This window comes from Manis pentadactyla, chromosome 13, assembly GCF_030020395.1.
Source record: "Manis pentadactyla isolate mManPen7 chromosome 13, mManPen7.hap1, whole genome shotgun sequence".
NCBI lineage: Eukaryota > Metazoa > Chordata > Mammalia > Pholidota > Manidae > Manis > Manis pentadactyla.
Window position 1 is genome coordinate 107,312,581 of NC_080031.1, and position 22,944 is coordinate 107,335,524.

At 41.7% G+C, this 22,944-nt stretch overlaps 1 protein-coding gene across 1 annotated transcript; it reads left to right on the forward strand.

Annotated features, from left to right (window-relative positions):
- The first annotated feature begins 3,846 nt into the window (after window positions 1-3,846).
- On the forward strand, window positions 3,847-8,711 carry LOC118917041 (double-headed protease inhibitor, submandibular gland-like). The gene is made up of 6 exons (XM_036894492.2): window positions 3,847-4,016; window positions 4,567-4,580; window positions 5,106-5,227; window positions 6,700-6,742; window positions 7,968-8,074; window positions 8,533-8,711. The coding sequence occupies exons 1-6, from the start codon at window positions 3,950-3,952 to the stop codon at window positions 8,576-8,578; spliced, it is 399 nt and encodes a 132-aa protein (XP_036750387.2). The 5' UTR covers window positions 3,847-3,949; the 3' UTR covers window positions 8,579-8,711.
- The last annotated feature ends 14,233 nt before the right edge of the window (window positions 8,712-22,944 follow it).

The window sequence follows — 22,944 nt, forward strand, 5'->3', positions numbered from 1 at the left end:
TCAAGGGCAGCTGGAGTCATAAGGTGTTTCTCAGGAACATGAGCAAACGCTTAGAGGGCTGCAAAGGGTATGAGTACATGAGCCCAGAAAAACATGCTGTGAAAGATATTCTCTGAAGAGGATTGTTGTAATTAACATTGTGCTTTCAACTAATTGCCTTTTATCAACTAAATATATGACATATACTGATAAAGAAGATTTCGATCAGGGAAAGGTTATTTTATTTTAGGTTGATAAAATCAGATTGACAAACTGACAGAGCTGGCTAGAGGAGAACGAGAGCTATTTTATCCTGCATGTTTGCTATATTGGGATCCTGAAGCCAAGAGGAAAAGTGGTTTTTCTATTTACCCAAACAGGTGTAAATCAGAAAAACAATCAAATCAATGGTTTGTAATCTCATGTTCCTACACCATTCCCTTTGGACTCATAGATCTCAGTTCTATGCTCCTCATGCAAATAAAATGATCTATCTGACTGTTTGTTCAGACAAAAGAAATGTATTTTATAGATAGTGGTCCTAAAAGTTGCTCACTAGCTACAGAAACGGGTCACTTCCGCTTATTATGGACTACTTCAATCCCAAATCTATGGGACATGTGGCAGCAGAAAGTACACTGAAGACTTTTCAGCATATAGTAATGGGGTTCACAATGAAAACTGAATTCTAATAGCTTGACTGACATGAAAGAAGCCCCGAGAGCAGTAACAGAAGCAAAGGTGACTAGCTATTAGATTCTCACCTCTGAAGCCACTTTGCTCCTAGACTTTTAAGTGAGAAAGTTGCCAGAATTCCTGTGGTCAAGGTGTTTAAAAAAAAGCTTTTGCCAAGTTGTGTCCACAAAGGATATTTGCTTTCCCAGCTTCTGGTCAGAGGGTAGACGTTGGTGAATCAGTCAGGAAGTGCCGCATTCCTCTCCACCCAGAGGCTGTTCCTATGTGCCCAGAAGAGGAGAGGGCAGGTGGATGCGTGCCAGTGAAGCACCACTGAAGGATTTCTGCGGGAGCTGCTTACCTCTGAACACTTACCTGGAAGCACAAGATAAGATTCTAGAGAAAAATGGAGCTTTAATATAGTTACATTTATGTGTACCTGTCAAACAAGAAATTACAACACAGCATCAACAATAAAAGAGTTAAAAGCCATCAACTAGTTTTCCTTGAATCTTTCCTCACCCCCATCACCAAGCTAGCAGATAAAGTTTGTATTTTTGGCTGAGAGGATATTGGAATTCAACTGGGTGAAAGCAGAAAGAATATGCAAGAAATGACTCTTAGTGGCTTGAGCATTCGGAAAGTAACCAGGACAGAAGGAATACAGTTTCCAAGAGAAATGAAATCAAATTGTCACGCTGACCAAGCCTACAACTCGGCAGCACCCTGAAAAGACAGAAGATCGTTGAGCGTCTGCCTACAGAGGGTGTCTGCTGAACGTAGATTCCGGGGTTCTCAGTCTCAAAGATGCCCCTGCCCTGCGTGTGGCACAGAATCGGAGCCGTTCGTGGCTGCTTGGGCTAGTAGTGTGCAGGCAGCAGCCGCTGCTGTCCAGTGAATAGAGGGCCTGCTCTCATTTCTGTGCACGGCTTAAGCATCCCAGATCCTTATACACTCCAATGATGAATGAGACTAAATCCCCACAAATCCAGGCAGGAAGGAGGGCTCAGAATGAGGTAAATTTTATTTATAGAAAAAGAAAGAATAGATACCTTTCTACATCTATATTTATTGATCAAAACTCACTCCTACTATGCATGGGACCATACTGGGGGTTGCTAGGAATTCATGTGTGGAGCATGGCTGCATCCAGGGAGGCTGCCCTAGAATCACTGCCAATCAATTCCTCTTGGAAAAAATACCTTAAGCCTATTAAGGAACTGGTCATAGAAATGGGTGTGGATTTGAAGTGACTTTGATTTGGGCAATATATTGTGATGATATTGATATTGAGTAATTCTACAAACTGCTTTTAAATCCCCAGTTACTGCCTGGGTGGCAAAAGGAAGAAAGAAAAATGCAGTCTTGTTAGACTTTGACAGGATTGATTTCTCTGTCAGTCCGATGAGAATTTCCAGAAAGGAAAGAACCTGAAAAGTGGTTTTAGGCTGTTATTCTTGAACTCTGAATAAAAACAAACACATGAAACAACAAAACACACGTATTCTTCCAGGAGAGGAAGGCGCACACACAAAACCAAACGGCCGGTGAGAAGTTAGGTGTGAGTGTGGACGTCAGAGAGGAAGACTCCTGTGCTTCCTCGGCTCAGAGTCCTACTGTCGGATGTTAGCAGACAGACTGGAGAGACCCTCTCAGAATGAGATGGAGCAGCAAGGTTTTTTAGAATATGTTGGCCGGCGAGGCCTGGAATGGAAGCTGGGAACTGAGTCTATGCCCCAAGCAGCAGAGCCTCCTCACCACTTTGGGGAAGTAAAGAGGGGCAGAAATCCCTCGCTGACCTCGGGCTGTGTGGTGGTGTGAGAAGGTGTGGCTTAGCAGAAAGAATCTTCTAGTAGAATCAGGGGATCTGATTCACTGAGCGGCCGTGGCAAATACACTCTCTGTCTCAGGGTCTCACTACCTCCCAGTGTGTGTTCTAGACCACATGTGTGCAAATGGATTTGCATGGAATCTTAGGGTGTGTGGTGGAACTACAGGTCCCCTTGACCTGTCTTGCTTCTATTTAAGTGGTTGTCTTTAGAAAAATTGGTTTCATTTGTTGTTTGCCTCATAAAACTACATTTGGGAAGGGGAGAATATTCCATTTCTTAATTAAACAACAACAATGAAAAGACTGAAAACTGGAGGCCCCCCAGTGCTGCCTCAGGGCTTCTCTGGGTCCCTCATTTCTCTCTCCTGCTTAGCACACGGCTGGTATGATAAATGCTTCACTGTGACTTGAGAAAAAGATCATTTACCCCATCAGGAAAACTTCTCGAGAGTATCTCATTCTGGTTTACATATTTCAAGTGTTGATGAAGCATTGAAATGAAATGAAGCATTGACCTATGGGTGAGTTGAAAGTATTCAAATTTCAAAAGGGCAGAAATAAGAATTACAGAATTTTATAGAAAAAGAAGGTGAATTGGAAAATGGAAAGCATCAATGAGAGAGATACACCTTAAAAAATTAGAAACAAATGAAATCAGGTACTTTGGGATCATAAGATCTGAAATTGGAAAATGTGGTTTGGGTCAAAATTCTGTCACTCAGAAGCTGTCTGCTTCGGAGAATTTGCTGAACTCCTCCAATTTCTGAGTCTGGCCTTTGTAAATTAACTCTGCCTTAATTCCATATTAACTCCATCTTCTGGGGAGCTGATACGAGAACCACAGGAGCTAATCGGGGGCTGGGAGGAGTGTGAAGTACTTGGAAATCACTGGGACTGTGTTCCTGAAAGGATATTAGTTATGTGGATGGACAGAAATACAGATATGGGTGCAGGGGAATGTGTTAAAATGTCATGATTATAAACTTAGAAGGCATAGAACAGTATGCTACAATCAGGATTTTTTACATTGTAAAGAAATGTCCTTGTTGCTTCTATTCCAACTTTCATAGACCCTTAATACCCTTTATCTGTGTCCTTTTAATGTTTATTTCCACTTACTACACCTATAATTTTATTTGTTCTTAAATATAGCTATGTCACTGTATTTGCTGAGGGATCAGAAGATTATTATGCAAACGTGTTTGGTAGATGAGTTTCTAGGTGTAACTGTTCCTACAGCCTATAAATCAAGATAATAAGGAAGCTTTCCTTGACAAAGTAAATATCCTAGTTTGGGTTGACAGCCAATCACCACTGAGCATGTCAGTTTTAATGAGAATGGGATCCTGCTCTGTGTGCATACACGCATGTGTATATACGGCGCGTGCTTGACAGACTGCCCTGTCTCTCTCTCTGGACTGCGCGCTCAGAGCGCCCACCGGCACCTCCTCACCCGGCACCGCCATGCGGAGCACCACCACTTTGACCATCCTTGTCCTGGCGGCCGCTACCTGGACTGTCTCTGCATCTGGTGAGTTAGGATTCCTTTTCGAAGCCTTTATGTTCACTGCAATTTATTCAGCCTTCAGTAATTAGAGAATGCTAAAGTCAGAAGAAAATCTAGACGTTATCTATTTGAAGTGGTCTGGTTAACAAAGTGGGGTTGGGTCAGCCCTTTGGGAGAAAAAGAATGAAAGGGCGATGACTCCCTCCTGGGTTCCTGGTCAGGATCGCTCCGCTTCCCAACTTGCCTTTCAGAAGCAACAAAGTTGCCCTTTACGCAGCTTTGAGACCATAACCCAACCCTACCTAGGGCGCGCCCACAGGAACTCCTGGATACCCGTGAAGCCCTTTCTCCAAAGACCAGGGATTTGCCCCATTTTTTAAAAACGTCAGGCTCACAGTGATCCCTGTCTAGTTGGCCCTGAGTAAACAGTGAACTCACTTAGGCCGGGGCAAAGGATGTCAGGAGACAGTCCTTGTGAACAATGAATTCAGCCTTGCTCTTCTAACTGTGGAATTTGCTCTTTCTCCAATTCTTTCTCTCCAACCGCATCTCATGCCATTCTTCCGTGATCAAGCCATAGGGAAAGAGGTGAGTGCAACCTTCTCCGTGTGTAAAAATGAAATCAGCAAATATATAAATGGAGCTGTGAAAATACTGAAACTGGCTCACAGCTGAACTAATTCCTCAGGAGGTAAAACTGTTAACTGTTCTGCTCTACTTCTTCTGCTGGTGTTTCTTCCTTTAAAGACGGTAAGAGATACCTTCTTGCAAAAGTAGAACAGCAAATAAAGTAAACCTTTACCTTTGAGTTGCATTTTAAACTTTTCTGAGTATTTTTCACATTCACTATTTCACTGGACTCTTGCGGTAACCCTAAAAAGAGAGATTAATATTTCCTTCTTAAAAAGCTAATTCGCATTTAAGGAATGTTGTAGGTCTGAGTTATCCATGTGGCACAGCATGTGGCACATAAGATCTTCCAGACATGTTAGTTGACAAATTGAAGAGCCGAGGGCTTTTTCCCCACTCCTTCTCTCTACCATCTTGATATGTGAATGACTACCTTTCTGTAAAAGAGAATGTAGGGCATTTTTTTTTTTGTTCTGATTACAGGTGGACTGCTCCAAATACACAAGAGAAGACTCCAAGATCAAATGCACAAAGGAGCTGAAACCCATCTGTGGCACAGATCAGAGAACTTATAGTAATGAATGTGTATTTTGCATGCTAAACCAGTAAGTACGGTGCTCAATTTGGAGTGCCCCCCACTTCTTTTTAGAGATTGCAAAGTCCACATTGGCCAAAATCTTCTCGGTTTTTAGAAACATGGCTTGACAAGTCCTACCTTTTGTCATGTTCTTCCAATAGTCTTAGGATATTGCTCTGTTAAAATAAAAAAATTAACTTAGCCGTATGTCTAAGAGGACATATGTATTTTTCTTTGCTCTCCAGCCAAATTCTCATTCATATTATACACTGTTCCTTCAGGCATTAGTGTTACATAGGGACATTTTTATTCCCACATTACATTTAAAGAAGCTGTGTCTCAGGCAAGAATGAATCTTAATCAATGTTCCATGAACCTCCTGTGCTACATCTTTCTTAATACATAATGGGAACTCAGAAGAGAGTTATCTCTATTTAAGCTGTTAGCCACAGGCACTATTATAAGATTTTGATCTATTGTTCATACTCCAGAGGAAATCCATGTTGCTTCTCATGATTGCCTGGAAAAGTCTAAGGAAGACACCAAAAATACAAATGGATGGTTGGAATCAATTGAAATACCCACTACCACCAGCCCCACAAATTAAATATTAAGTCCTCACTGTAAACAACATCTCTGTTTTTGAAGAATGAAAGAAGGGTTAGTACCAGTCATTCCAGCGATTTGAATTCACTACTGATGATTAGAGGTTAAAATCATGGGATTTGGAGTCAGAAATCTGGATTCGAATCCACACCGCACTCAGTGGGTCTGTGACATTAGGCAAATACTCAATAGGCAGTTCCTTCACGCACGCTTCAGTATTCTCATCTGTAAGGCAGGAATTCTAATAGTGTCTGGAAGTCACTGTGTTAAACATGTCAAATCTTAGCTAAGCAGCTGACACAGAAATGAGCCTTTCTTCCTTTTTAATATATTATTCCTTATTTTCTAGCCTCCCTGAAAATTTACAGTCAAGTGTAACAGCACATGCCCTCCAGAATAACACCTCTCAGGATATGCAGACCTATGCGCTAATAAAACTCATGAGAGATTACAACCTATGAGGTCTTACTCTTTACATTATCTAGAATCCTCTCTTTAGGAGGCAGGAATCTGACAGAAAGTAGAAGTGACCCTAACAAACTCAGGCAGACTGTATGTGCCAGAGATAGATTTGAGCATATTCTCTTTTTCTTAACTGCAAAAATGATTGCACACTATTTTATGTCTCTGATTTTCATCTGACTCATGGGCTAATTGATTAGAATTCCCATCTTCCTTTTATGGATCTTATTTTCTTATATTTTTATGTGTTTGTAAATGATCATCCATCAGAGACGTTATTGGTCAATATTGCCCAACTGGACTATTAACTGGGACTCTTCATTTTAAGTCCAGGTCAGACAATGCAGAATGACATATGAATGTATTTTACTTTGTAGATTATGAAATATCAAATAGCTGCATAACCCATTCAATAAAAATCTTCTCTTCCAGAGGCAAAGGACTTCAAGTCAGAAAACTTCATGACGGTAAATGTGTAAGTGTACATAGAAATTTTATTTATTCTTAATATAAAACATTATAATAATTCCTCACTTTCATAGAGGAAAACTATTTTACAATATGTATTCTAGAAATTATCTATTATTATGAACAGTCATAGATAAAACATCTGACTGGCCTAAACAGAAGATCTGACATAGAGTCAACTTATTTACCCAGAGGAAGACTCCTTAAATTTCACTCATAGCCCTTAATTAGGGCAGATGGGTACACTTGCTGTTATTTTCTAACACTGCAGCCAATTAGTAGGTTAAGAAGAGGACATTAGGGACTCAGGGATACTCTCATAACGATAAAAGAAATTATTTTTTGAAAAGCATGGAGAAAACTCAGGAGCAAATGTGGAGACAATTTGGGGTAAGGAGCTCTGTGAATGGGATGTCAATAATTTTAATACAGTTTGAAATGTGATTTAAGAGAATTGAAACATGGGGTTGCGTCAGTAAAGACGGTTCATTTTAAGGAGGAACACAGTGATAGGAGAGGGAGAGGAACGCATCATGAAACTGTTATAAAAGTGGGGATCTGACTTTCCAGGAGAAATAGGCACCAGTCTGATGGATGAAGTGGGTAAGGTCGTGCAAGACAGGAAATAAACCGTAAGCAAGTGCGGGGATGTATAAGATCGAGAAATGCTCTTGGAAGGTGGTCTTTAAGTTGAACTAGAGAAACAGGCACAACACGTGGGACTGGAGAGAGAAGCCCGGGTCCTGAGGGGACTTTCTGTTGATGGGGGATCAGTTAAATGCTTGAAAAACAAGATCTGATTTGAGTTTAAAGATGACTCTGGCATCAGCGTGGAGGGTGACTAACACCTCAGCTAAGCAAGGAGGCTGGGCAATAAACTGGCAGACAATTAGAACTGTGTAGGCAAGACATGCAGCCGGCCTGAGCAAAGTGGATGTCACTATGGCAAGGAGAGCGCCAATTTGGAAATTAAGTGCAAGACAGAACGCTCAGGATGTATCCTATTCATCATTTAGACCCAGAGAATGAGTGAGGGGGAAGCCCTGGGCCGGGGCTCACCTACCTCCTTTGCTGCCACGAGATTCCCACCATTGTGGTCGGATTATGTAAACTGCAGAGGATCTGTCTTTTTGCATGTGGGACTTTGGAATAAATGGTCCCTCAAGGCTTTGAAAAGCTCATTTTCTATGATTTAATTATTTGAATTTTTTCCCTGTTTTGGATTGAGACAGATTGAGTGCACCACATACTCTGACATATGTACCTTGGAATACATGCCTTTCTGTGGATCTGATGGACGCGAATATCCCAACAAATGTTTGTTTTGCAACGCTGTTGTGTAAGTGCTGAATTCAATGTGTTATTTGCAGAAATAGCCTCTCCCACAGAGACAAAAACCATCTTACCTGCTTGATAGGCTAGAAGTTCCTAAAAAGCATCAAGTAAGAGGATCCACTGATAATCAGAATAGTTCACAAGAAGAAGTAAAAAAGGAAAAGAAAGAGAGGGCAAGAGAAATAAAGAAAGTGGAGAGTAGGAAGAAACTGAAGCCAGGGAGAGGAAAGGCTTGATCAGTATCATAGTGTCAGCACGTGGAAGACAAAAGACATTTTTTGGGTCCCAACACCAGCTTTTCCTGACCCACTGAATTCCTTTCCCACCTCCCCGGAGGGCAGTGAGGACTTGCTCACCTGTCATGTCAGGCACTCATTCTGATGGCTTGCTCTAAAAATATGAAACTTTTGATAAAGTCTCTAAAGCCTTCTTTTCTAAAAAAAAAAGTGATTTCTCTTGTAGGAAGAGTCGTGGTACCATTTTTTTGGCAAATTACGGACAGTGCTGAGTCACCCTGCAGCTGCAGGACCCACGCTCCCTCCGGGAGATTCCCCGCACAGAACCGGTTTCTCCAGATTGGCTGAGGTGGCAAATATGTGGACCTGACTCTTCAATAAAAGATTCTCAGCAGAAAACTGTCAGGCTTGTCTCCGGATGTGATTCTTTTCCTAAGGAGAATATCTATGGTGATTTTCCTAAACTATGAGTCACGTGGAAAGACACCCTCTCGCTCTAGACAAGTTGGGAGCTAGAGAGATTCCATACACACCAGGGAGGAGACTCTGCTCATTGCATTCCATTTTAAAAGACTTAAAATGTTTCAATAAACATGGGTCAAAGGATGGGTGGACCATTAGTTTTGCTGGGGGCTGAGTCTGTTCTCTGAGAACCGAAGGGCAGAGACACAGCGGTGACGTGGAATGGAGGTTTTATTTGAATGCACTCCAGGGAAAGAGCAGGCCAGAGTCACGGCAGACAAAGGCGGGTTTACTTGAATGAAACAGAGAGGAAGGAAACCAGAGGGAGGAAGGGAAGGTCACTGAACTCCTGCTCGGCACGGGGCACATCCCCTGCCAACTCCTAAAGCCAGGGTCACCTGGCACCACAGTCTGCTTGAATCTGCATGTTGTGGGAGCTAAGTCCCTCCCACCCCAGGATCTGGGGGAGCCGCAGGGCACTGCATGGAGTGAGATTACGTTCTGAGAACTTCCCAATGGCAAAGAAAGGACATTTTCAGGCAGGCTACCAAAGAGCGTGACTGTACAGCTGCAGTCTTGTTTGGCTCACCCAGGCCTGGGTGAGCTGCAAGCCCAAGTCAGAGCTCTCAGCAGCCCCTCCGTGCTCACCTGGAGCAGAACGGAGAGAGTGACACACTCGAAGAAAGGCGAGTTCCGGCAACCTCAGGGAGGGGGCGTGCTTAAGGGTTTAGGGTCTGGGATTTTTGTAGCGCCTTTTGGGTAAGTGTCAGCATGAGGCATGATGTATAGAGGTGATTCATAATTCCTTTGAAGTTTTGTCTTAAGAATAGGGTTATTTAGGTGACTGCATTGGTCCAGATACTGGCATCCTTTGTCCGCATAGATTTATTTATACTTTTAGGTCTGTCTCCTGCCCTGGTTACAAAGTTACTTGATTAAGTGGTTAGAAGAAGAGGAAAAAACAGCATATAGGTTAAGTTAAAGAATAAGCTGGGCCTTTTTTCAGGCTAAGTAGATTTTACAGTGTCATTATCTAATTGGTACAGTGAAGACATGGGCTGCGCTCCGATATTTTTCTTTATCTGGGGAATATCCAGACAATTCTAAGTCCCTCCTGGCCTTTGGAGCTTCAGCTAATCAACTCATTACCCCTGTGAGTCCCTTCTGGCTCCTGGTTTTATCTGGTTAATTGTTTGAGTCCCTTCTAGTGGGTTTACTGGCTTTATTCTCTCCCTACCCAGCTCATGTCTATTTTTCTGCCTAACAGTATTACATTCTTATAATACTTTAGCTACACTGGTGAAAACTAGAAAATTCAGATTTAGAGAAAGATAGAGTGAAAATCCATAATGCCAGAAACTAATCAGAACAGACCAGGAATACATATATACTTTATGCATCACTATTTAGAGGTCCCAGTCACATAAGGGCAGCTGCAAAAGAAGGCATCCTGTTGATCATGCTGGGGAAGAGAATAAAAACAGTATGTCCTGAGTAAATTCTGGAGTCACTGAAAAGGCTTGAGGAAAAAAGGTATCTGGGAGAGACGAGGGTATACGCAGGTCTGCAGAAGACAGAGCAGAACTTTCCCATATCTGGGGCTCCATAGAGAGGACTCAGATCATTAATGTAATATGCAGACATAGGTATTTTGCTTTGGTAAAGAGAATTATTTTCCAGTAGTGAGTAAATGAAACCTGAAGCTGACATTAGACTAAAAATATCAATCATAACTTGTAATTGTGTTTTTTTCTATTTAATCAAATGAGTCTTAATATTCATGTCTGATTTCTTAACACACATGTGTTGTAAACCAAACAATTCATAATATAAAATATTCCTCATGGGCTTCAAGAAACTAGAGATTTTAGGTTAATGTCAGATAAATACTTTCTAAGTCAAAAATAGCAAGTAAAATAAAGAGAGTAATTAGTTGTTAATAAAATAATAGTAAACATGTGGTGTCACTGAATGAATAGAATAATTACTGCACTTTTAGGAAAAAAAAATTTTTAAATACTGGGAAAAATTTGTTTAGGCCAAAACAGTTTATTCAAATATACTCACTTTATCAATTTATAGGTAAAAACCCCAAATATGTAATCATGGCATAAATACATATATATTAAAAAACATAAGTTACATATGTAAATCTACCTTACAATTTTTAGATATAAATAAATTATAATATTTTAATAATATCCTATGGAGCATATGCTATTGCAAAAAACAGATTTAAGGTTTACTTAGAACAATTACGAACATTCATCAGCTGTGATGCAAATTGCAAGAGAAAGAAAAGACAAATTTTAGGACATGATCAAAATATGAAGCCATGAAACCAATTATGATGAATAAGAGCATGAACCAAAAACTAAACAATCAAGATAGTCAATAGTTCTCTATACGTTTAACTCTACAGTTTGGATTTTCACACTTATTGAAAACTATTTGTCCCATGTATTAAAAACACATTTTTCTAAAATATATCCAAATATCTCCTTTTTAAATATCTTGAATAAATATCCTGTACATTTTTGAATCAGGAATCACTTTTAAAAGACTTTCTTTTTGGTTACTGACTAAAAATTTCTGTCTCATTGATTTATATTGGATTAATGACTATAGTTGTATGACCACCGGTAATCTGCAACCGCCGCCAACGGCTGCCCTGCGCAGTGACCCATCCCCACCCCGTCTTCCAGGCGACCCTGCACTTCCTCCCCCAACACCTCCTGCTGAGGTTTGGTTCTGACTCAACAGGAATGTCGGGCCTCCCGGGACTTGCTCAGCCTGGCACACAGGCCCCAGCGCCTTCCCTCCTGTGCAGCCCCTCAGCTCCTCCTGAGGCCCTAACCCAGGCGCCCTAAGGGAGAGGCACCAGCCACCAAAGAGCATGTCACAGTTTTCCCCTTTTTCTCTCTGAGGTGGGTCAGTGGGGACATACGTGGGCTAGAGCGTGGCCGCCTGCGTCTTCCACTGCTGCTGTTTCACTCCTGAAGGAATTCAGGGAAGATGTCAGGGAGAGATGGGGGTGTGCGTCTAGACTGTCTCAGAGCAAGCAGAGTGGGTAGCTCTGGACATTGAGCTAAGGTCCTCCAGCCATCCTGGGGAGCCGAGTGCTCCGGAGGCATGTCGACGCTCCAGACGCACCACAGCATACCAGCAGAGGCTTCGGGTGGCCCTTGGGGTGGCACAGAATGTTTTCTCTCACTATGCTCTCTCTCAGAATGGCCCAAGTGAGTCTAGCATTCCGTGTCAGAAGGTTGTCCGCACAGCCGAGTACGCCTGGGGCATTAGAATTCTTTGCCTTAATCTAGAGGTGGTAGTCGCTTCATGGGCAGGACAGACCTACATCCTCTGTTGAGAAGTTCTTTTCTCTAAAGCCTCTAGTGTCCTCACCATTTTCTTTGCATCCCCTCAAAGAAAAATATAGGGTGAAATCTTCAGTTAAGGAGTTACCTTTTCAAGATACCTAAAATACCTCCATACTAAAATAATAGCTATGCCCTGAGTCATCTCTGACTGACTTCTGTCTCCTGAGCAGTCACAGGTCTGTAGCTGGGGCCGGTACTTTTACTCACGTCAAACCAAGGTCGAACATTTCCTGAGCAGGTGTTCTCGGGGACGCGTGGAACAGGCTTCCCGAGGGTGGCACACAGCGGCTCCCGTGGGCACACTAGAGGCGGATATGCACTTCAGTGCTGGTCCAATCTCCTGATACCTCTGCTTTCGTGGCTGCACTAGAGGGAACCACCCTAGACAGCACGGGACAGCATCGCTCTAAGGACACGTCGGGAGGAGGCCGAGTCTCTCTGAGGACTCTGCTCACTTCTGTCCTTCGTCCGCACACGTCGGGCGTTACCTTCTGGTGAGAAATTTCACTGGCTGATTTGTGGGCTCTGACATTGTGATCTGAAGAAGTCTTTGAAATACTTTTTTAGCTACTTACTTACGTGTATCAGTTTATCTATCTGCATTTCTGTATCTCTTTGGAGTCAATGGTATGTGGTTCAAAGAACAAAATCTCTGGGCCAATGAGCAGGGGCCTTAGTTTTCCCATCTATTAATGCATGGGGACCGGCATTAACTAATGGGGACCCCCTAACTCACGGGGACCAGGGGCCTTGGGGGATTCAGTGAAGTGACATGTGAAATGATTGGCAATATGCCTACACCACTGTGCAGCTCAAGAACTCAGAACTTTTGAAACCGCTTGGCCGTGTATTTGAATGAGGGATCCTTTGTGGCCTCTTTCCGAGAAGAGTCATGTGGGGGGCTGCAAAGAGACCCCACGTCAAAGGCTGAGGAGCTGCACTTTCCGCTGTCTGCCGTGAATTCCTGGGCGCCCCAGAAGCAAGTGTCTTTCTCTGCTCTGCCAAATAATGGGGATTGGGCCAGAGGATCACTGTAAAGTTCTCATATTTTGTAATTTCTTTCATATATCAGCTGCCAGTTCTGAATCCTCTTAAGCCCACGCTCATTACTGTTAATCCAAAAGTTATCAGGTATCTGGACTGCCAATGTTGATGAGGGCACTTGTATATAGACCTCAGCTGATTACATCTCAGGAGCAGGAGAGTTACTCCACATTAAAAAAAAAAGAATGAAAACATGTATAAATGAAACAATGCTTTTAATTATTGTAAGATTTCTTGGTAATAAATTAGAATTCTTTTATTCTGCCAACAGATTAAACTGTGATTTACCAGTTACTGATTTCTGTAACTATTTTTATTTCTGTCTTGGTTTCAGGTCCTCGACACCGGTGGCCACCACATGGAATTGTTATGGTAATCTTCCACTAGATTTCCCAAGACCAAGGTTCTAATCTGAATTTTCTTTGGAATTGCTATTTTAGAACCTCTCTGCAGCAAGGCCATTTGCGACGTTCTTCAGGGGCCACTCACATGTATGTGGCATGTTGCAGCAGCCCAGGGTGGAGTGATTCGAATGGGGCCCACGCTGAGATCTGGTCCTGTGTGCCCCAGACACCCCCTTCCGCCACCCCACCCCCACCCCAGGGTGCCTGGGAAGTGCTCATGAGCACCAACAATTGCCAGGGGCAGTACAGGTTCTCCGGAGCCCACAGGCTTGGGCATAACAGGTTTCTGCTCTCAGGGAACTCAGTCTGGGGGTGGGGGGATGCTCCTAGAAGCCCTGCCATGTGCAGAGAATGCTTACGTGGGCTGTGAATAGGGAACGCAACCTCTGAGATACCGATTGAGGACAATTTGGAGGAATCAGAAACCTCTAGACAGAGCTTCAAATTATGTTTGCAACTTGTCTGGGGGCAAAATGAAGGAGACGCTTTTTCATTTTAACCTGCCCCCCGAGGTACGGAATGTTTTGTGAGGTCAATAATATTTGCTACATGAGGGAAAATATAAATGAGGAATTATTGTGTTGTGTTGTTTTGTTTGGTTTTATGTAGATTTGCATGACTATACACATACAAGGGAGTATTTGCCCTTGAAATTTTTGTCTAAAAACTTTAACGTTTACTTCTTTAAAAACGGTCAGTCATGACTTGGCTGGTGAGGGAGGTATTTTGAAGGCGGCTTGGCCGAATCTTTCCGAGGACTCTGCTCACTTTTGCTGTTTGTCCCCATACACCGGGTGCTACCTTCTGGTAACAGGCACCAGCTGGTTCCGACAGGCACTTAGGGTTAAGTTGTGGGCTGTGACGTTGTGATCTGAAAGAAAGGTCTTTGAAGTACTTTTTTCTGAAAGATCAGAGTGGGTCTTCCCCACTTCGAAAAATCAGAGTTAGAACCAATGTGTCAGGCTATAGCTCTAACCACAAAACCTGCAGAATCTGTCCTCAGAATTTATACTCTGGTCTCACGGGAGTCAGTCCTGGAATTCTCCCTCTCCAGAAAGCTGCCCATAGGAGGAGTCCTTCCTTTCCCCATAAATCCATCAATAAAAAATAAGCTTACTCATCCTTACATATTTTCTTTAAGGAATACTTAATCTCCTGTGCATGCTCTAGGAGACAATATTGAGGGAAACAGACATACCCCTTCTGTCAGGAAGCTTACACACAGCTGCAAAAAAGGAAGGCAAACAATATTATTTGTAGCAAATTCTATAAATAAAAGAAGTAGGGTGGTACGATAGATAATATCTGTTAGGAGTAGAGATACTGAGATAAACAATGAGATCGGGGACACGCAGCTGAGATCTGAAGGGTAAGAAGGAAGCAGCCAGGTGGACGGTAGCAAGACGACTTCACCCGCTTGAGTCCCTGACTGAAGACACAGAGAGGGGGGAAGGAGGGTGCCGAAAAGTCACGGTCCCACGATAGCTGGGGACCCTCAGCTGACAGACAGACTCTACTCAAAAGGGAAAGAAAGGAAGCTGTATTTATAGACAGTGATACCTACTGTTCCTGCTCTTCCGTTTGCTTACTCCGCATTCATTCAGATTGGACTACTTAGGACCTCATTCATTCTGCAAACATTTATAGAGCAACGACTAAGTGCCTGTCTATGTACTGGGCACTGTGGTTAGTCGAGCAGACACAGACCTTACCCTTATCGGCTTATAATCCTTTAGGGTGTGGAATTATTTAAATAATTACACAAAGACCTTACACACTGATTAGACGTGTAAAAAGAAAGCATAGAGAGTTGGGATTGTATTTTGAAAAATATCTCTGAGAAAGTGGGCTCTGAAGGTGGAGTTGAAGTTCAGAAGAAAATATATGTTTGATGGGATGGTCACAACAGACCAGAAGACCTTGAGGTGCAGGGGACATGGAGCACTTTGTGAAATAAAACTGATCTAAGAAGGTGGTATAAGGTGGTATAAGGTAAGGTCGGAAGACTTGGTCTAAATCATCCAGGGCCTGTTAGCACATGTGAAGGACTTTTTTGCTTTACCCTGTTTTGTTCTATGCAATGAGGTGTAATGGAAAGATCTTTATCAAGGGAATAAAATGATTTTATTGATGTTAAGTTATGGAAACTAGAGGACACGGGGAACTGAGGAAGTGGAGGGACAGCTGAGGGACAGAGATACAGGAGGCAGAAGATGGTGGCCTGGCCATAGTGGTGGGATTGGATAAAGAAGGAAGGTGCTTCTAAGCTACAGTATGATCCCTCTTCCCCTTAATACTCAGCCAGAACTGCCTCCCGCCTCACATCAGGGGCACGTTATCTATCTGGTGGCACTCACACAGCCCCCAGCACAGCAGGGTCACTGCCTCGAGCCGTCACTCGCACGAGCATTGCAAGGAGACGTGGCTTCTAATCCCTGATGGGACATGTCTCTTCCTCTGCTTCCAGTTTTCCCTGCAAAAACAGGGACTGAGTCTAAACGATATCACGTTTCACAACTTCAAGATGAGAGATGGCTTGGGGATTTTGAGAATGGGTAAAATGTGGTAAATATATGAAGTCAAGGCATGTGGACTCCAATGAAGCATCTCCACCCACAGCACTTCTGTTTCTTTAGCAGAGGAGGCATAGGAAGTCTCTAAACACACCCCCAGGTTTAACAGTCTGGGAATAAAGGAGATGAAGGGAGAAGCTGAGTTTTCCAAATACATTGTGCTCATCCACTGTTCCTTCTCCCTCTGTAGCAGAGCAGGCCTCTGCTCCCTATTCTGTCAGGAGGTCAACAACTGGGCCACCTGGCTGTCGCCGGGTGGGGTGTACATGCTTCTGTTCCCCTCGCTTTGTCGGGCAGGAGCTGTGAGAGCTTTGGAGAGACTGGGATGAGATTCTGCCTCTCCTTAGATTTCCCTAATGAAGTCCGGAGGTGACCTACCCTTCTGTGAGCATGATCCTAATCGTATCATTGTTTTCGAGTCAATTTCAGGTGAAATGTCCACATAAGAAAGTCGGCTTGAGTTGGCTCAGGGCGACAATGAAGCCCTGCCCTGGTTTAAATCAACCCGATTCCGTGGCCTCTGCAAACCCCTGGGCCTTGGGTGTCGAGAGCCTGTGAGTCCTGCTTGGGGAAGGGAGAGAACGGTGGCGGCTGAGCCCACAGCAGTTACTCCCTAACTCTTCTCCCCAGTACATCAGCCTTGAAGCCAGTCCCCACGTAGAAAAGCAGAAGGTAATAGAAAACCCTGGGCTGGAAAACATACTCACAGTGCTGAGCAGTGCCACCAGGCCCTTTCTGCTCCCAGGGCCCTCGAGTTCCCATAACCAGCAGATGGATTTTCACTTGAAGCTTCCAAGAGCCCTTCAAGTCCTGAAATTCTCTGATTCTTCAGACAGACTGTGGTTTTGCCGTCTCTCAGATATCTTCAACCTCTTACATGCCTGAAATTCTGAGCTAGGATAAGGTGACTGCAAAGAATCGGTGTTTAGCTTTTGGGATTTATGTGACATAGTTATTATTATATCTTAATTAAACATTGAGATCTCACAAAACCTGGCTTCAGGTTTGATCTCTGTGTAGGCTGGTGCAGGTCACAGAAAGTAAGACTTTCCCCACGGCATCGGACTGGAGCCCTTAGCCCGACAATCATTTTGTAATTTTGCACGAGGGGCAGTGACAGGAATGTGCGAACCCCAGGTCATTGCCACTAACGAGTGTGAGAGTATTGCCAGAATAAGGTGAGCCTTGATATGCCTTATGTATTGTTTTCAAAGGGATAATAGCATGGCTCCTCATGCGTTCAGCGGCCTCATGGAGCCATGGAGGGGTAACTAAGTAGGACACCTAACGACCTGGTTTTGTGTTCGGTCAATTCCCTTTACGCTCTGGCTCTTAGTTCCCTCAAGTATAAAATAAGGGTGATGGATATGATAATTCAAAAAGTATTTTTGTGCCGTTGGTCACTGGCCTTTTTCTTACATTCTCTTGACACATCTCAACCTCTGCAACACATAGGGACGTGTTCTTCTTTGGGTTTTACTATATATATATGAAGTACAACACATGCACATATACATACATATATACACACACATGCGTACATGCACATTCCTAATATGGAGAAAGACTAACATGCCCTCTTCCTCTCAACAGCACGCTCCCTACTTGCCTGGGAAAGAGTGTCTCTCCCACCTCCGGATGTCCTGTAAGACGGTGGCCACTGTGTGTGTATCTTCCGTTAGCTCCTTGACCTTGACTACTATGCTGACTACACGGTGGACACATGGTTCCAGCCAAAAGGGAATCATCACCTACCATCTGTATGACTTTATTTTATATTTATTTTCATATTTTGGAATATGAAAAGCAAATAGCTCAGCAGAAAATGAAATATTCTCTATCTTTATGGCCTATCTACTTCTATTGCTCCAAGTACTGGGCCCTGCAGGAGTGCTGAGAATCACAGGGGAGATTGTTTTTTGACACTATTGCCTTGACTTCATGTTCACAGACCTTTTGTTCTTCAAAAATTAATCTGCCATTAATGTCATTCAGTGATTTTTTTTCATTTCAAAGATTTTTATTTTCATTTCTACAAGTTTGATTTATCTCTTCAATGTTTCTAACATTTTAAAAAATCTGGAACACAGTTATATGGTAATCATTTTTATGACTTTATCTGCTAATTCTAATATATGTGTCAGTTTTGAGCTGGTTGATTTTCTTCTCATCAGGGATTATAGCTTAGGATACCACATGTCATGAATGTTACCTTGTTTGGTTCTGCATGTCTTTTGTATTTCTAGAAATATTCTTGAGCTTTGTTCTGAAACACAGCTCAGTTACTTGGGAACAGTCTGATCCTCTGGAATATTGCTTTTAAGAGTAGTTAGGTAGGGCTAGTGCAGTATTCAGTAATTGGGCTAATTATTCCTCATTACTGAGACAAGTACTCAGTGCGCTCTATGAATTGTAAGGTTTTCTAATCTGGCCAATAGAAACAGGCACCATCACCAGCCACAGATGAGATCTGGGCTCTGTTATTTCTCAACTTCTCTGTTGGCTCTTTCTTGGCTCTGGGTGACCCCCTCGCACACCAGCACCAACAGTGACCTGCTGAGCCTCCCGCCCAGCTCTCCCTGGCTGTGGTCCTGCAAACTATGACCACTTTATTTTTGGTGGTAAACAGCTTTTCTCTCAGCTTTGCCTCCTCAATTCAGGAAATCCACGTGTTCCATCCAGGCTTCCCTTTAGACTCTCACGGTGCAGAAACCAAAGCCAGTCATATTGCTCATCATATTTATTTCCAATCACTCAGGAATCAGCGTCCATTGTTGGTGTCTAGCATCATTGTTTTGTGTATTTTGTCTGATTCTTAACTGTCTTTTCAGGAAGGAGATATATCTGGTTTCTCTTACTCTACATTATTTGAAATTAGAAGTCAGTTTTATCTTTACCATGTCATTGTACTTATGTTTTCCTCTGATGATTTCTAAAGTCTAGACTGGAGTCCACGTCATTACTGTATTTTTTCCAAGGATTCCAAAGGAGAAGACTTGTGCTATGTGATAATACAAAATTTTTCAGTGGATAAGAAAACATTTACTTAAAATTGGTGTGCACAACAGTGAAAAGAACTCTCATAATATTTTTTTTTCTGTCATTTGACTGTAGTCATTTCCAAAGAGGGAAAGGAGGTTGGGATGTTTATCTAAATGCAAGACTTCACTGTTTTCAGTGCAAACCCTAAAAGCTGGTCATCTCCACACATATCCTACCACTGCCAATATAACATCTCCGTTCGCATCCCTAGTCTGACAGCCACTGCCTGTGTGCTTGCTTGGGCTCATCCTCTCTGGCAGGTGCTTTCAATCTTGAAATCCCTCTGTCTTGTTCCCCATATGTTTTATCCTCTGATTATTGGTCAATCCCAGGTTTTTGTCATTGCCATCTTCTCTTCCCCACGCGCTCCCTTTGCTTTAAGGTCCCGCTCACAGCTATAGTCACTTGCTGGCCCTTAGGCTTCTGACTCACGTGAGACTGTACTCATCTTCTCAGGATCAGATACTAGACGTCTTCCTTTCATTAACTCAAAGAATTTTTAAACTCGGTCTATGCAATATAAATCCTATTTTTTTCTTTCTAAATGTGATCCTCCACATGCTTTAATTTAATTAACTCAATGAGTCTTCTCAAACTCAATTTCAATATATAATTTATTTATATTCCTTATTTCATCTTAAGCATAAATCAAGCTCATGAACATTTATTTAGTCCAAGTTGTCATCATTCTTGGTGGGTTATTTTTATATTCTTCTTTATTATTACCTCAGCCTCCAACCTCTTCTTCCAGCCATAATCTTGTCTTTGTTCTATAATCATTTAAATTTGACCTCTTAAAAAATCACTCTCTTTTGTGAATTATAATACAAATAAACATCTAGTATGACTTTAAGACACATTGTTGCATTTGATAGAGGAACTCACTCTCTGAAGCCCAACTTCAACCGTAATGAACTCTTGCAGGACCTGCAACAACCCCTTTTGCCCATAAGGTGGCAGTAAAGTACTTCCGCTTAAACCATTGACTGGCGGGCTCCACAGCCGTCTTGGTCACCTACCAACAAGGTGATTTGGGGGAAGTGGCTAATGCTCTATGAGCTGCAGATTTCTCATCACTTAACATGATGATAATAATAGTACACACCTGATTTTGAGAAGTGACGCTCCCAGAAAGTTTAAATAGGGATATCCAGGTGACTGACAAATGGGGGCAAAACCTTAGGTAGAATCAAAGGGCGTTCCCTCACCACCTGCTTAGGACACCTGTTTCTGAACCCGACTAAGGGGATGAGCTTAAAATGGAGACGGCTTTCTGCAATTTCTGATATTTTTATTCTTCCCAGGAAGCTGAAATCTCCTAACATAGTCCACCCCAAACTCTTATTCAGATCTCATATTGGATGAGAGAGTTAGGAAATGCTTCTATCTAATGGACTAATCATTACTTACTATTCTGTGGAGTTCCTTTTTATTTCCTTGATTAGATCCTTGTAAGGCTCTTTTAAGATATAAAGAAATTTAATCAACTCAAACAGGCAGACTTGAGCAAACTGCTTATCATATATTATCCAAACAAAAATTAGGAAATCCTTCTAGTCTATGGGCATGTGAAGGTAGTCAGTGAGTCAAGTAATATGCAAACAAGAAAACCAGCCTACACTGTGATTAATTTTAAGTTTTAAATTGTATTTTAAGTTTATTTTGCTTTTAAATAATAATATATACTCTTGAAGAATAATTCAGAAATGCAGAAAAGTAAATTTTAATTTGAAAAAACTAAGCAAAACATTACAATCAGGACTTACTGCCTTTAATTTTAGATGAAAATCTTTCCTAAACTCTTTATCTTCCTCTCTCTCTCTCTATGACTAAGGGTACAGATTAAGAGTGTGGTAGAAATGATGTTGTAAAAACAGGATCATACTTACTTGTTACTTTGGAAATAAGAATTTACTGAATACAAAGTCAATATGCAAAAGAAGAAATTATATTCTAAATGTGTGCAGTAAATAAATTTAAAATGAAACTATTTAAAAGATATTACTTCTCAGAATACCAAAAATAGCAAATGCATGAGGAAAAACAACTAACAGAAGGTATGTGTAATTTCTACCCTGAATATTACAAAATATTAATCAAATATTTCAAAGAAATTCTAAATAAATACAAGTGCATAGTCATTCATCAACTTAAATTCAATATTAATAAGAGGTACAGTCACTCTAAATTGTTTTATGAATTCAATAATCTTACTCAAAATAAGTAGCAAGGTTTTCCTGAGAGAGTACTAGGTTCGATTTTCAAATTTATATGAACATATAATAGGAAGAAAGAATAAACAAGATAATCTTGAGTAAGAATAAAGCTGGAGGACTTACACTACCGCACAATAAGACTTATTTTCAAGCAATCACAATAAAAAAATACTGGTGTAAAGATAAACAAATAGACCAGAAACAGACCCACACATATATGGTTATTTGATTTGTGGCAAAAAAAAACACTGTAGTAAAATTGTGAAAAGTTGTTCTTTTTAATCAATTATGCTGAATCTATTGGATACATACATAGGAGAAAATGAATCTTGACAATTTCATTTGAACTAATATTCAAAAAACCAACTCAAAAAAAATTGGGGGGAGGAAATAGAACTTTATGAACTAAGAGTATGCAAATATTCCTTTAACTGACAAAAACCCTCCATAACCGTAAATAAAAATATGATAAATTGCGCAACATGAAATGTCTGTTCTAAAATATTAAGAACTGCCCTTCATCAAAATCTACCACTAGGAGAGTAAAAGGTAAACTGCCAACTAGGAGAAAATGTCTCTAACACACATATCCGACAAGTGGCTCGTCTCAGAAATACATAAAGAATTCCTACAAACAAGACAAAGAGCCCAATAGAAAAATGTGCAAAATATAAAATGACGGTATCAAATTAGCTGATAAGTAAATGCATCACCTCCACTTTCCCTTACATTTCAGTTCTTTTATTTATCTGGTTTTTTGATCTTATAATAAATCCTGTTCTTATACTAGGATTATTTGATACACTCCATTTTTATGGTTCACTTGTTTAAGTGCAGAAGAAGGCAGATCTGTGACCTGACTGCACTCTGCCATACCGTTTTGGTTGTCTGCTGATGAATAGCAAGTGCTCCACAACAGCGGCGGCGTGGAGGAGTAACGCTTGTTACCTTCACATTATTCCGTGTCGGACGCGTTGGTCCCTCTCTCCACACGGGGTCAGCGGGCGCCGCGGCGTGGCTGGAAGTTCAGCGGCGCTTGGTGTCGCCTGATTCCTGGCAGCTCAGCGGCAGCTCTTTGGTTCTCTTCTGCTCAGCCTCCCTGCCGTAAATACGGTTAATTCAATTTTAAAATATTTTTACCAGTCGGAGAGGCTGTCCTAAACCCTGTGTATTTCATTTACATTCTTCTTGAACAATGGACAAGTGTTTCAGCTTCCTTCTCCTTCCCTTCATCTCTTTGACAGCTGAACTACCTGGCAGACAGAGCCAAGCTCAGAATAAGAAATACCACCAGGGACAAGCAGGGACATCACATAATAACACAGGGATCAAGTGTAGGTGTGTTTTCACCTAACAGCAATCCCAAATGTGTACTTCTCAAATAACATCAAAATGTATATAGCAAAAATTGACAGTACTCTAAGAATAGAAAAAATTAACATAGTTGATGCCAGCATTTCTCTCATAATTGATAGAACAAGTGGACAAAAAAATCACTAAGAATAAAGAAGATCTAAGCA